Source organism: Lepidochelys kempii, chromosome 1 (genome assembly GCF_965140265.1).
Source record: "Lepidochelys kempii isolate rLepKem1 chromosome 1, rLepKem1.hap2, whole genome shotgun sequence".
Taxonomy (NCBI): Eukaryota; Metazoa; Chordata; order Testudines; family Cheloniidae; genus Lepidochelys; species Lepidochelys kempii.
This window is the reverse complement of record NC_133256.1, coordinates 261,902,453-261,916,906: the sequence shown is the minus strand read 5'-3', so window position 1 is coordinate 261,916,906 and position 14,454 is coordinate 261,902,453. Positions and strand designations below refer to the sequence as shown.

General features: G+C 42.3%; 1 protein-coding gene across 11 annotated transcripts in view; it reads left to right on the top strand.

Moving 5' to 3' along the window:
• ATF7IP (activating transcription factor 7 interacting protein) overlaps positions 1 to 14,454 on the top strand; it is a 168,165-nt gene that overhangs the window by 74,924 nt on the left and 78,787 nt on the right. The window contains exon 2 of one of the 11 annotated variants that reach the window (XM_073327316.1): positions 2,948 to 3,050. The exons of 9 other annotated variants lie outside the window; for them this stretch is intronic. In XM_073327316.1, coding sequence (XP_073183417.1) covers positions 3,024 to 3,050 — 27 coding nt within the window. In that variant the 5' untranslated portion in view covers positions 2,948 to 3,023. Of the gene's footprint in view, positions 1 to 2,947; positions 3,051 to 8,851; positions 11,688 to 14,454 lie in introns of those variants that run through there. One more of the 11 variants, XM_073327317.1, reaches the window with a different exon arrangement.

The following is a 14,454-nucleotide window of genomic DNA, read 5'->3' as shown; positions in this document are numbered from 1 at the left end:
AAACTATCCAGCTTCATTCCCTGCTCATGTTGTGGTCCCTAATATATAGAATTGCAGAAGCAAGTTCACGTATGTAAGACTTCAGGCTCATGCAGCAACTCGTCAACCCAAGATTCTTTCCGCACGCTCTCATAAGCCTCTTTGTTCATGCTGCTAAAGGCTTACAGTGTATGGTTTTCCTGTGACTGTGGGAATGGAATCTCAACCCCAGGAGACAAGGGGCAATAGTGGGGTGGAGAAGAGTTGGGTTAAGAAAAAAAAAGTTAAAACGAAAAAAGACAAGAAGGAAAAAGAGAGGAACAGGGCAGGGGGTGGGGGAAGAGAACCCAGCAATTGTCAGGCATGGCATAAAAGGAACTTGGGGGGAGGGGAGAAGAGATGTCCATTTGTCAACCTTTCCTGAAGGTTGGGGGGAGGATAGCTCAGTGGTTTGAGCATTGGCCTGCTAAACCCAGGGTTGTGAGTTCAGTCCTTGGGGGGGGGCCATTTAGGGATCTGGGGCAAAAATTGGGGATTGGTCCTGCTTTGAGCAGGGGGTTGGACTAGATGACCTCCTGACGTCCCTTCCAACCCTGGTATCCTATGATTCTAAGGGGGAGGGTTTCAACAAAGAGTTGAACTCCTTTTAACCTTCAGATAGCAATCTATTAACAAAGAAAAACTTTTGGTACCTAGCTCCCAGGGGGTGATTCTGATTTTCCCCAAAATTGAGAAAACCTCAAAGGTTTTGTGACATGAAACTCAAAACGCTTAGTGAATGTCACTTCTTTTATAAGCATATTTATTCCTCAGACATAAAAGGCACAGTTGTCAAATTAAATGCTTGCAACTTTGTAAATAAAACACAATGCACTAATCAAGTCTGCGGATTAATTAGTTAATTACTACTGGCATTGGTGCAACTAGAATTCATTTCTTACTGATATGCTGCACTCACGGGAGGGACACAAAGGGGGAGCACCAGCTAAAGATGGGGGGCACGTGACTCCTCACGTGACTTCTTCCTAGCCCAGGGCCATGCACTCTCCCCGTCCCTCCCTATGATCCATCCCACGTTACCTGTGGGGTGCTCTGACCTCGCGCTGCGCCAGAGACTTCTGAACCACAGGGCTCTCTGGAACTGCAGCAGTGAAAGGAACAGAACGTGGGGCTACTGGGTGCAGCTGTACCGCCCCCAGCCCTGTTCTCCAGCGGGGCTGCTGTTCAGACCCCAGTCAGGACTTGAGACGCAGCTGCATGGAAGGGCTGGGGGCGGGGATGGGGCGGTACAGCCGCGCTGGAGGAGCTGCTGGTGTAGGGCCACTGTTCTGCTTCTCCTGTATCTTTCCGGTATAGAGTACCGGCTATAAATATCTTACCGGTACAGCGGACCGGATCGCCATACTTGCACTATTGACTACAGTATTGGTCTTTTGTAGCTTCACTTAAATACAGATACACTTTCACCAAATTATTTTGATTTTCAGTACATGGCCTACTATCAAATCTTAACCAAACCAATCCAAATGTGCTAACATGTCCAGTCAGTACTTTGCTGGATGGACAGGAGCACTTGTCTCTTAAGATACCACTATAGTCCAATAAAAAAAATTGTGGCGTTCAATGTCAGAGCCCTGGTCAGATGACTCAGTCGCAGGGGATTCAGGCTTCAGGGCTAAAAATTGCAGTGTAGATATTCGGGCTCAAACTGGAGCCATGGCTTTGAGTCCCACTCCTCACAGGGTTTCAAAGCCTGAGCTCAGCCTGATCACAAACATCTACACTGTAATTTTTAGCCCTGCAGCCTGAGTCCCACGAGCCTGGGCCAGCTGCGGCCATGCTGTGAGTCTTTTGTTCTGATGTATACATACCCTTAAATTTACAGAATTCCGAAGTCACTGTACTGTCTTCAGTGATTTAACTATCATAATTTATCACCATTTTGATGCAATGAACTGTGAAACAGCCTCTTTCAGAAACATAGATTTGGAGTGGAATGCTGCATCTTCAATTTTAAATGATTGGAAATGAAGGAGGACTCTCAGGCTATATCTACACTACCACTTATGTTGGTATAACTTATGTTGCTCAAGGGTGTGAGTAAGCCACCTTCCTGAGCAACATAAGTTACACTGATACAGCGCTATGAACATACCTACTGCCACCCTGCTGCCAATTAAGCCAACGGGAGAGCTCTTCTGTAGGCTTAGAGTGGCTACAGTAGAGAGCTTACAGTGGTGCCGTAGCCTCAGAATTATGTCCTATCAGCCACATTTCAGCCTCTTTTCTGTTCTGGGCGCTACATACGACTTTTCTATTTGTGATCACTCATATTGACTAAATCATGGAAAGGTTCTGTGGTTTCTCTGGATATTTCTGGACTTTGCCTTGTATGGTTCTAGTTCTTTGTGATTAATTACATCAAGCTGGAGTTCCACTGAGACCACAACAGTGGTTTTGTGTTCTGTAATCTTTCCAGGCCTTCAGAAACCATCTTAGTTGCTGTTTTAAACTTAATGTGGATTACCTTTAAATCAAAGATCCAGGGTCCCACTGCAAATTGCAGACTGTTTCTGATGATTGGATGTAAATATAGAAAAAAAATTTTCCTGAGAATATTGGGATACTGGGACCTCAGTCCTTTTATTTATTTTATTTATTTTTCAGTCAGTCAATCAATCAAGCAGCTGATTATGATTACAGAAGAATAATTTAGCTTCCACAATATGATTTAAAACTGTTTTAAGTATGACTTCTGTTTCAGTGAGCTTTAAATAATGTGCTGAACACCCATTAACCAGAAGTTTAGAAAGATATCTAATCTTTTCCATTTTATTTCTGTTTTCTGTGCAGTTGCCAGAGACCACCATATAATACTTTTCTCTGTATTCTTGGGTGGCATCTTCATCTATTTGGACACAACATTTTGCATTTTGCAGCTTTTTTTTCTTTTTCTTTTTCTTTTCAGATAAAAAAACAGTAGTACAAAGTAAAAACACTCCATTTGCTGAAAGGGTGCTGTAGCCATTATTGGGTCATTTCTCATGCTTGACCAGCAATCTTGCATCAGGGTCAGTGTTTCTTTAATTTTTCCTTTCTACTCACTTGCCACATATCTAGTAGTCAACCCGTGAGTTTGAATATGTCTGAGAAGTATATTCAGAACGAAGTGCTTCAACCACTTTATTGCTTTTTTGCACTGTATTGAAGGTGGTGGTGATGTAAAAGTATGCTGCAATTCACTTACCAAGTTAAGACTTCACCTTTTCAGCTGATTTTTATGGCACAATCGGAGCATGCCATGGGTGTTGAAGATGAACAGAGGCTGCTCCTGAATGACGCTGGAGTTGAAGAGCTGCTGAAAGCACAGGAACAAGGATTTAAACTATCATTGGTGGCTGTTTCAATTATGATACTGACACAGAACATGTATGACTTGCAGGATCATCAAACTCAGTATTTTGCTCTTTGATTTCTGTGGGAAGAGTTCTGTTCATTGGTTCATTTGGTCTTAAAAATCTGAAGAAACATATTTTCTCTACAATTTGAGATGGGAATAAATGCTTTCTGTTTTTCTGAATAGCAATTCTTTAAACGGTTTACGTTTCATTTTTTGACAAATTATCTATTTTTTGTAACTTTGGTCCATTTAGTAGTCTGTTTGCTACCACTTCTTTCTACATAAATTCATACATTGATGTTAGTTAATCACTGAACACGAATTACCCATTTGCAGTATTGATCAGCAGCTTTCACATACGTTACAGTTAGAAAGGAAACAACCACTTAGTGAATTAAATACTGTAAAAACCATAGTCTGAAAATTGTGTTATCAGAAGCTCTGTCCACCTTCTAGAAGCTTTTAGATTCTTGCAAACCATGTCTCCTTAGCAGATTATAGCTCTACCCACTTTCCTCTTTTTCTGCTTCCAGTAACCATTGACTCCTCTCTTTAGATGTCAATGACTCTGTCCATTCCCTGTTCCTTTAGGCTTCTAGATCCTGCAAACACTTTTATACATGCTTAACTTTTGCTAAAAGTTAATCCCTTGTAGTCAATGAAACCCTTCATGCTAGTGTAAAATTACATACCTGCTTAAGTGTTTGCAGGATCAGGGCCATAGTTTTCAATATATGCCTATAATAGTTTTGTAAAATTCAAGTACCAATACTGGTAGTGGCATTAAAAAAACTCCTCATTTTACATTTTAGTTCATTGTACATTGTATCTAAAGTTTCAGTACCACAAATTTTCAAACCTGTTTTTCGAAACAGGCTATGATTCTCTCCTTGGATGTACAAACACTGTATCAAGTAGGAGTAAATATTGGAGCCTTCTACTTCATTCTCCTGTACCTGGAATTTTCTCAGGACTTCTTCGAGACCATGTATGGCCTTACAGCCTTTGCCCTGAAGCCATTTGAAATCACAGGTTGGGTGTCCTGTGGATCCGACATCTGGGATGTTAGGTTTTTCCATGTGATGGTAGGAAAGTGTGAGGTGTAGGGCCTTGCCCCACTTCCTCCTCTTCCTGATCCTAAAATCTTCTCTTTATGTTCTCTCCCACCGTCCATCTCCACGCTTGATCCGTTTTTGTTGAATTACTTGGATCAGTACTTAGAGCTCTCCGATAAATTCCTCTGTTAAGTGTCCCTTGCTTCACTTTGTAAATTGAGTTCAAGTATAGTCTCTATGGGTGTTCCACCTCAGGATACATGCCCGCCTGTGCACTCTTGATCAGAGATTTTAGTTAGGAGTGTCCATGGATCCATGCATGCACACAGTACACCCTCATGGTCTGATATGAGGCTTTGTAGGGAGGGGCAGACCTGCCACGCCACTCCAGTACCTTCTCAACCACGTTTGACTTGAGATGGAATGTTGTGGTGTCTGCTGTTCACCTTACAGCTGCTGCCTTATCCTTTATAGCCTTTATATTTTTCTTTATTTTTTCTCAGTATTCTGTTTAATTTTTGTTTTTGTTTAAGTACAGATTTGTGCTTTTGGGGCAGTATCTCCACAACTCTACTGCCTCCCCTCCCTCCACACACTTTTTTTTTTTCCTGGCCAGGTCATTCTTCACCCTTCTCCTTTTTGTTTGTTTGTGGACTCCCTGCTTGGGTTATGCCAAAGACCCTGGTTTACAAACTTTGTCAGACCTTCCACAGGCCTTTCCCCCTTAGTGACGGACATCTCAACTGCCTCTAAGAGTATTTATGTCCCATCAAAGTGCCTGGTCTGCTCTGGGTTTAGGGGCAGCTCTTGGAAGTTGAAAGAAGATAGATTGAAGCACCTCCTGATGGAGCATTGTTGAAACTTGCAGGGTTCCCTTCCCCCCTGTACATTGGCCTCTACTGTTCAGACTACTCCAGTGACTTCATCCTCAGTAAGCAGAGAGCATGGGGAGCTTTGGAAATGAAGCATTCCTAGAGGAAGAAAATCATTCCCCATACAGAGAATTCAAAAGAAGGGGAAAGTCATCTCTGAGGCCAAGGAGACCTCACATCCAGGTATGGGTACTGCTGAGGCTTCTGTGGGCCCCAGTACCTAGATGCTGGCACCCACCAAAAAGTCTTCTGGTACATTCCACACTGAGAAGTCTTCTAGCAAACCACACCAAAGAGCACCATCAGATATCTCCACACAGGACTCTTCTAGGAGCACAGACTGTTCTCAAAAGCCTTCAATGTATGCTCCTGTACCATCCTCTGCACTGTCTCTGGTACCATTTGAGGTCCTGGTGGAGCACTATCCAGCCTGTTTGGTAACAGCCAAGTTCTTCTTCCAGGAAGATCTTCTAGTTGCTGAAGAACCTGGATCTTCCCTCTAAAAGGGGTACTGAAGAGGGATCCCTCATTGATCTCTGTTTTTCAGTCATTGCTAGTGTACCCCAATACAAAGATTTGGCCACCAGAATCAACATGATTGCTAGCCCCTCAATCTCTTGTACTGTTCTGGCTCTCAACACCAATGCCAGGGGCTCCTCCGCTGGACACAGGTAGATACCTCTTTTGATTCAGAGATTTCTATGCAGGACTCTATTTCTTTCCCATTTCAATCTTCCTCTCTGGATGTATTTCCCATAGAGAAGACCCCCAGGAACCAGCAGTTCATGCCAGCCTCAGCAGGAACAACTTTGGGCTCCTGCTCTTTTTCACTATGCAACACTACAGTGGGCTCTCTGGAACCCATGGGCTCCTTATGGTGACCTTCTGCAAAAGGCCCCATCCAGACCAACAGTCACTGGTACAGCAGGACACCCGTTGTCGTCGTGTCATCCCCCGCCCCCCCGAAGAAGACCTCTAAAGGAGAAGGAGCTAATGGTAGACGAGGAGACAATACTGGCGAACAAGGTGTCCTCCCCCTGATTCTGCCCTACCACCATCTTATGTAGATGATATCTGGGCCTTTCCAGACCTGGGTAAAAGAATAGCAGAGGCACTTCAGGTACCCTTGGAGGAAATCCAGAAGAGACAACACTGCATTCTGTCCCCCATGCAAGGTTGCCTTACCCATTAATGAGCATTATAGTCACCAGCCCACACTGTCTGGCAGATATCTGTGACCATCTCACCCACTTGCAAGTGGGTCGACCAAAAATATTGCCAAGGGTCTGGAGTACTTTTTTCTTCTGTCCCACCTCCAATTTCTTGTAGTGGATGCTGTCAATGAGAGAACAGACAAGCTTCTGGACCTTTTAGGCCATAACAGCTACTCATCAGCTGCTCTCCAACTTAGGATTGTGAACTGTCAGGCCCTGATGTCAAAATGTGATTTCACAATATATGGTAAATTTTCAAGTTTTATTGATAATTTGCCCTAACACCAAAGAAAACTGTTTAAAGTCCTCATCTCAGAAAGCCAGATGATTGCAAAAACTTCCATACGAGCTTTCCTTGGCGCTGCTGGCACAGCCTTGTGTTCAATGGCTACCACCACTGTCATGCATCCAGGCTCCTGGCTGCAAGCTTACAGCTTTCCCAGGGTAGTACAGAAAAGTGTGGAGGAACCTTCTCTTTGAAATGCCTAAACTCTTCAGTCGTGGCAGCAGTGGCTCTATCCAATCTCAAAGATTCTGTGGCTACTCTGCAATCCCTCAGGATCTAAACTTGATGCTCTCAACTAGTACAGTGCCAGACCTACACCAGACCTGCAGTTCCCTGCAGAAAGAGGTCTAGATTTCAAAAAAGGGGCCCTCTTTAATGGTGAACTCCCAGTCGGTGACCTTCTCCAAGTGGCTATTTTGACTAGTTGGTCAAGGGTCAAAATCCATTCCCTACTCCAGTTCTCTCACTGCACAAAACCACCCTTCCTCCACCATTTGGGAACAATCTCCTATTTTCTATCTTTCTGGGAGCTCATCACATCAGAGAGTGGGACTACAGGTGGATTTCAGTGGAATATTCCATCCAATTCAACCCATCCCTCCTTCCCATCCTCCATCCCCGTCCCTCTTCAGAGGCACTTCTCATGAGGGACTCCTAAGGCAGGAGGTTCAATCTCTCCTACTTCTTGGAGTGATTATTCATCTCTCCCCAGATTCATTGATAGAGGGTTCTATTCTAGGTAATTCTTGGTTCCCAAGAAAAAAGGCTGATGGAGACCAGTCCTTGACTGCAGGACTCTGAACATATTTATCATTTTGCAGCACTTCAGAGTTGTAATTCTAACAATAATAATTCTGGAAACTAGTTCACCACTCTTGACCTCCAGGATGTACACCCATCGCCTACAGTTTGTCATTGGGCAAGGATTGTTACCAATACAGTGTTCTCCCATTTGGCTTTTCAATCACCCCAAGAGCCTTTACAAAGATCCACTGTGGTCAGCCTCATCTACTGACTTCAGCTGATACCACAATCTTGCCTGCAGCTATTCGGCCAGATGTTAGCCTGTACATTTGTGACACCCTATAAGAGACTGCACTTCCAGCTCCTTCAGGCCTGGCTCAAGACTGGCCCAGCAGGCGCAGTCTTTCCAAGTAGGCACCTTACCACCAGTAGTTCTCAGCTCCCTTCAGTCACGGAAGGATCATTACAGAGATTGTGTGGGAATCCCCTTTTCATGTCCACCCCATCAAGGGTCATCACTATACCTTACAACTGGAATAAGGTGTCCATCTTCAGGACTTCACAGCACAGGGGAAATGGAGTCACCAGGAAGTATTCCTCGCCACATCAGTAATCTTAGACTCCGGGCAATTCTCTATGCTTGCCATCATTTCCTACTTAACACCAGGAGCCACTGTATCAGAGTATGCCACTCTGTTGTCCAGCAGAGTTGTACTTCAGGGCATTGTGGTTGAGAAGGAACTGGAGTGGCAGCAGGTCTGCTTCTCCCTATATACCTTCATGCCGGAGCATGAGGATATGTAGGGGGCAAGCATGGACCTACAGAGGCTGCTAACTAATATCTCTGGTCAAGAGTGCATGGGTTCACGCACATCCTAATGTGGAGCACCCATAGGGACAAATGCCTTGAAGAATTCAAGTTACTGTGCAGGTAAGTAACCACTGTTTGTGGCCCTTTTCAGTAATATACATACCTAGGACTTTATAACAATACGTTGTTCTTCAAAACTGAGTGCCCAGTTCCATCATGAGAAGTCAATTAGTCTCCCTTCCTTCTGCCCTTTATCCCTCCTACCCAAAGAAAAGAGGTGGTGGTCCTTTTAGGACCATAAAATTCTGATTCCACCAACTCAGGATGTTAGACTGTTTTGAATCCTTCTTTGTGCTCTAGTACGGCCCAAAAAGAGGCAAAAGCCCTCTAGATCTGACTTGACTTAAAATGGATTTGACTTTGTATGAAAAGTTTTTGAATGCTGAGGGATTCTCTTGTCCCCTAGGGGTCAAAATCTTTTAAACTAAGATGATGTTAAACTTTTGGGTGGGGCGGGAGTCTGCCTCTGCCAAATAGATTTGTCAGGTAGCATTCTGACCCTTTGTTCACAGTTGTACGCATCGCTAGGGTACAGCCATGGGTACTTGCTTGGTCTCAGCGTTGGTGCATTTTTGAGTGTTACTGTCTGAAGCCATAGATCCTAGTTCTTTTCCGTACTGTGTGGATACTAGGTATTGACAGACAAAGCCCATTGATCATATTGGTGGATTATCCAAAGAAAAAAACACATTTTTTCTTTCTTCCTGTAAACTGAATTTTTAAAACTTTTTGTTCATTTTTGGTTGCATTTCTTTGCGGGCGTTGGATATGGTGGAATTTGGACTAGTATGATGAGCCATAACTGCTGCCGGAAGGGTTAGACTTAAAATCTTTTAGAAAATGTAAAAAGAAAGACAAGGTGCTTATGGATGCATCTGTAAGTGTTTCACACAAATAGTAATACCACCTAACTCTCATAGTGCTTTTCATCAGTAAATCTGAAAGGAAGCTGTAGCTGAAAAGGAGGTACAAAAATTCTTTCTCTTTTCTCTCTGCCTCCTGCAATTAACATTTTCAGATCATAGGTGAGATCGTCAAGTGCTGTGGCTCCAGTGCAATCAATGGGCAGATGACGACAAGCTCTAGGTCCTTCTAATCAGGAGAAGCTGATGCTATCTTCCAGCTGCTTCATCCAAGAAATACATTTCTGGAAGAACAAAATGGGTTCAAGCTCTACCTAAATGAAATGGAGGTGATACTAATAGGAAAGTGGAACTAACTGGCAGAAACCCTGGAAGCACTTTACTGAGAGCATCTGCCCCTCCATTTGTCAGGATGATATCTTCTTCAAGTCCTACTGAACATACTGCTTGCTCCTAGACACGCACATAGTGGTAGTGGCCAGAAATACGTTGCAACCCTTCCTCTCCGATACGGTCCTAGCCATGGTCATGTCTAGGGCGGACTTCTACAGTGCTCTCTAAGGAGGAAAGTGTCACACAGACACACAGACTTCCAACTAGCACAACACACACAACCTGTCACCTAGGACAAGCAAGTCAATGAGAGCATATCACACCAATGGGCTACTGGCTCCCCGTCTGGATCACTTTCAAGAGCCTGACCTTCAAAACATGCAGGGTATTAGGAGCAGCTAATTTCTGCTATCCTACAAGAGCACATTTATCACTAGGGTCAATACAATTTACAGTTCCTAGTGCAGAATAAAAGGGGCATTCTCATTGGTGGGTCCCTAGTTATGGAATTCCCTATTCTTGGAGATCAAGCTGAGCTGGAATGTTGACATGTTTTAGAGAACAATCCAAGCTGTGTTTTTACTCAAGCCTTCCTTCACTAAAGAAGGGTTCTAAATCATCCAGCGACATTTCCTTCATAATATATCATTCAAAAAATTTCAGAAATTTAATATGTTCTAAGGAGGGGCACAGAGTATTGTGCTAATCAGACTGTAATAATGCTGGATTCATTGTATTATAGTGCCTAGATATAGTGATTGGCACATTAAAATTTCTTTAGAGATGCATGTTCAGTTCTTGCTCCTGGGCTTTCTCTCTCATCTCTCTGGCCACAATATTTGTAAAATATATCTATTGACTTTTTACATCAAATATGGAGACTCCTATTCAGGCAGTTATTTTAAACAAGCCCCCAGGTAGTGTAGTGTATATTGATCTAAATTCTGTGGCAAGGCTCTCCAGTTTACTAGTAAGAGCTGCACTGAATGCTAGTATAATGTTAATATATTCAATCATAACATAAGAATGGCCATACTGGGTCAGACCAAAGGTCCAGTTTAGCCCAGTATCCTGTCTTCTGAAAGTGGCAATGCCAGGTGCCCTAGAGGGAATGAAGAGAACAGGTAATCCTCAAGTGGTCCATTCCCTGTAGCCCATTCCCAGCTTCTGTCAAACAGAAGTTAGGGACACCACCCCTGCCCATCCTGGCTAATAGCCATTGTTGGACAATTTAATAACCTGCAGTTTTATTTTAAATAATTCTAAAATATACACTACAAAGCTAAAATCAATGCACCACTCCTGAACAGTTTTCAGCCCCGAATGGCAGCCTCCTTGCTCCATATGTATTGGATCTCTGTCATGGCCTAACCTAATCCTCCTGCTTGACCTCATTTTCTTAGGGACGTCTCAGTAATTGTGGGCATAGGAGAAAAGGAGTAAGAAGCCATGTAAGTTTCCACCTACCTTCTGGAATCCTCAAAACACAACCCTTTTTCTGCTATCTTTACCATGCTCAACCAACATTTCACCTGCCGCTCCTGAGTGTCTGTGTATTATTCACAGCTTTCCCTACAAGGGGGGAGTTCATTTGTTTGTACTTCTGCAACTACTGCTGCTCTAAAAGGACAACAAGAGGGAGATTCTTTTGGTTTAAGAACACAGGCACTGAACCTCCACAACGAGTGTCCATACAGAACTCCTTCCAGAAGTTTTTGGGTGTGTTTTTTATTTCACTTGACCAGCATAATGAGAAGAATGCAGGCATTTTTTAAGCTGAATTTAAGCAGGAATTTTTAATTTTCAACACACTGTGCCTAGTAGTCAATCTTGTTGAACAAGTGTCACTGACCCCCTGCATTCACCACCTAAGATGGCTGTAACAAATGCCTTCCCTTCTTGGAGATCTTCAAGATCAAGTCCTCAAATGCTCATTACAAGAGGAGTTACCCCTGCTCGGCCTCCATGCAAAGGGGTTAATGCTGTTTCTCCATCAAGGAGTACCACTTCCTGAAAATCTGGAACATCTGCCCTTAATCTTCCTCAGCCAATTCTACACTTACTAACCTGGTGGGTAAAACCGGAATCTTTATGAGGAACATATAGCTCTCACATCCAGATGGAATAGTCCTCACAATATATTTCAGTTTGATGGGCTTTGGGTTTCACTTTGTCTCTTACTTAGTTCACAGTATGGACGAGTTTGGGAGCACAGCTACTCTTTTTTTATATGTGAAATATGAGTAGTAAGGAGAGTCTTGCCTGATATAAAATACTTAGCTTGGTGTAGGACTGGGCGGGGAAGTAATTCTGACCAAATCAGACAACTCAATTAGGGTAGTCCTCCTCAGCAATCAGCATGATAACATAACATGATACATCTATTGCATAGTTCTGGGCAGAACACATCCATGGAATCTAACACCATTTCATATCACTGGATGAAGTATGGGACAAACATCTGGTGGAAAACCTAAGCGGGTAAAACAATCACACAGAAAATTTGGCCTTTCATTCAGAAACCTTGTAAATGTTGAGCAACCATTGAGGAATACCAGATGAATACTAGAATTCACCTACACCTCTAGTACACCCCCAGAATTTTCCAAACTTGAGTCTAAAGGTAGAACCCTAATGCCTTATTTAGGCACCTAAATAAGAGGCCAGATTTTCCAAAGGGTTGAACACCTGCAGCTAAATATTAACATAGGTACTAGGCCTGTCAAGCGATTAATCAATAATAGAATACCATTTATTTAAATATTTTTGGATGTTTTCTACATTTTCAAATATATTTATTTCAATTACAGCACAGAATACAAAGTGTACAGTGCTCACTTTATATTTATTTTTGATTAGAAGTATTTGCACTGTAAAAAGACAAAAGAAATAGTATTTTTCAGTTCACGTAATACAAGTACTGTAATGCAATCTCTTTATCATGAAAGTTGAAATGTAGAATTATGTACAAAAATACTGCATTCAAAAATAAAACGATGTAAAATTTTAGAGCTTGCAAGTCCACTCAGTCCTACCTTTTGTTCAACCAATCGCTCAAACAAGTTTATTTACATTTACAGGAGATAATGCTGCCTGCTTCTTGTTTACAATGTCCCCTGAAAGTGAGAGCAGGTGTTCTCATGGCACTGTTATAGCCAGCGTCACAAGAGATTTACGTGCCAGATGTGCATGCTTCAACCACCATTCCAGGGGACATGCATCCATGTTGATGACAGGTTCTGCTCGAAAACCATCCAAACCAGTGCGGACCGATATATGTTCTTTTTTGTTATCTGAGTCAGAAGCCACCAGCAGAAAGTTGATTTTTCTTTTTTGGTGGTTCAGGTTCTGTAGTTTCCGCATCAGAGTGTTGCTCTTTTAAGACTTCTGAAAGCATGCTCCCTACCTCGTCCCTCTCAGATTTTGGAAGGCACTTCAGATTCTTAAATCTTGAGTCAAGTGCTGTAACTATCTTAAGAAATCTCACATTGGTACCTTCTTTGCGTTTTGTGAAATCTGCAGTGAAAGTGTTCTTAAAATTAACATGTGCTGGATGATCATCCGAGACTGCTATAACATGAAATATATGGCAGAATGTGGGTAAAACAGAGCAGGGGACGTACAATTCTCCCCCAAGGATTTCAGTCACAAATTTAATTAACACATTATTTTTTTAACAAGCGTCATCAGCATGAAAGCATGTCCTCTGGAATGGTGGCTGAAGCATGAAGGGGGATACGAATGTTTAGCATATCTGGCACGTAAATACCTTGCAATGCTGGCTACAAAAGTGCCATGCAAATGCTTGTTCTTACTTTCTGGTGACACTGTAAATAAGAAGAGGGCACATTATCTCCTGTAAATGTAAACAAACTTGTTTTTCTTAGCGATTGGCTGAACAAGAAGTAGGACTGAGTGGACTTGTAGCCTCTGAAGTTTTACATTGTTTTGTTTTTGAGTGCAGTTATGTAACACCAAAAACTCTACATTTGTAAATTGCACTTTCAGGACAAAGATTGCACTACAGTACTTGTATGAGGTGAATTGAAAAATACTATTTCTTCTGTTTATCGTTTTTGCAGTGCAAATATTTGTAATCAAAATATACACTTTGATTTCAATTACAACACAGAATACAAGATATATATGAAAATGTAGAAAAAATCCAAAATATTTAATAAATTTCAATTGGTAGTCTCTTGTTTAACAGCGCAATTAAAACTGCGATTAATTGCGGTTAACTTTTTTGAATTAATTGCATGATGTAACTGAGATTGATTGACAGCCCTAGTAGGTACCTAATTTTTAAGCATCCAAATTGGAAAGTTTGGGCAAGAGTGCTGCAACTGTTTAATTTAGAGGCCATATATGTGGATGTGAATTAGCCATCATGGTTATGCCTTCCCTCTGGTACCTTCCTAATTCTCATGGTTGTTAGGAAAACAAGGAAAGACAATGCTCAGATCATCTTGGTGGCAGAAGATTGAAACTACAGGGCCTGGTACACCACACTGGTTTGGTACTTTTAGATTGTAGTAGAGAGTCACCTTAGAAATGGATGGATGATTTTTGGGATAGGCATTCCTTCCTAAAACGTTAAAACTTTTATCCCTGGGTTAAATTTTTCATCCAGACTTACAATGTTCTCTAAATCAATGGTTGTTGAACAGAGAGAGAGAGAGTTGACGCTGCTAGCAATGGAGATCAATGGGGAAACCTTCCACAAGGTGTGCCTCCTCACCATACTACAGAATCTGGTCAAAACTGGTACAAAATAAATGGATCAGATTAATCAAATCTACAATGGCTAACATATTTGATTTCCTCCAGAAAGGAT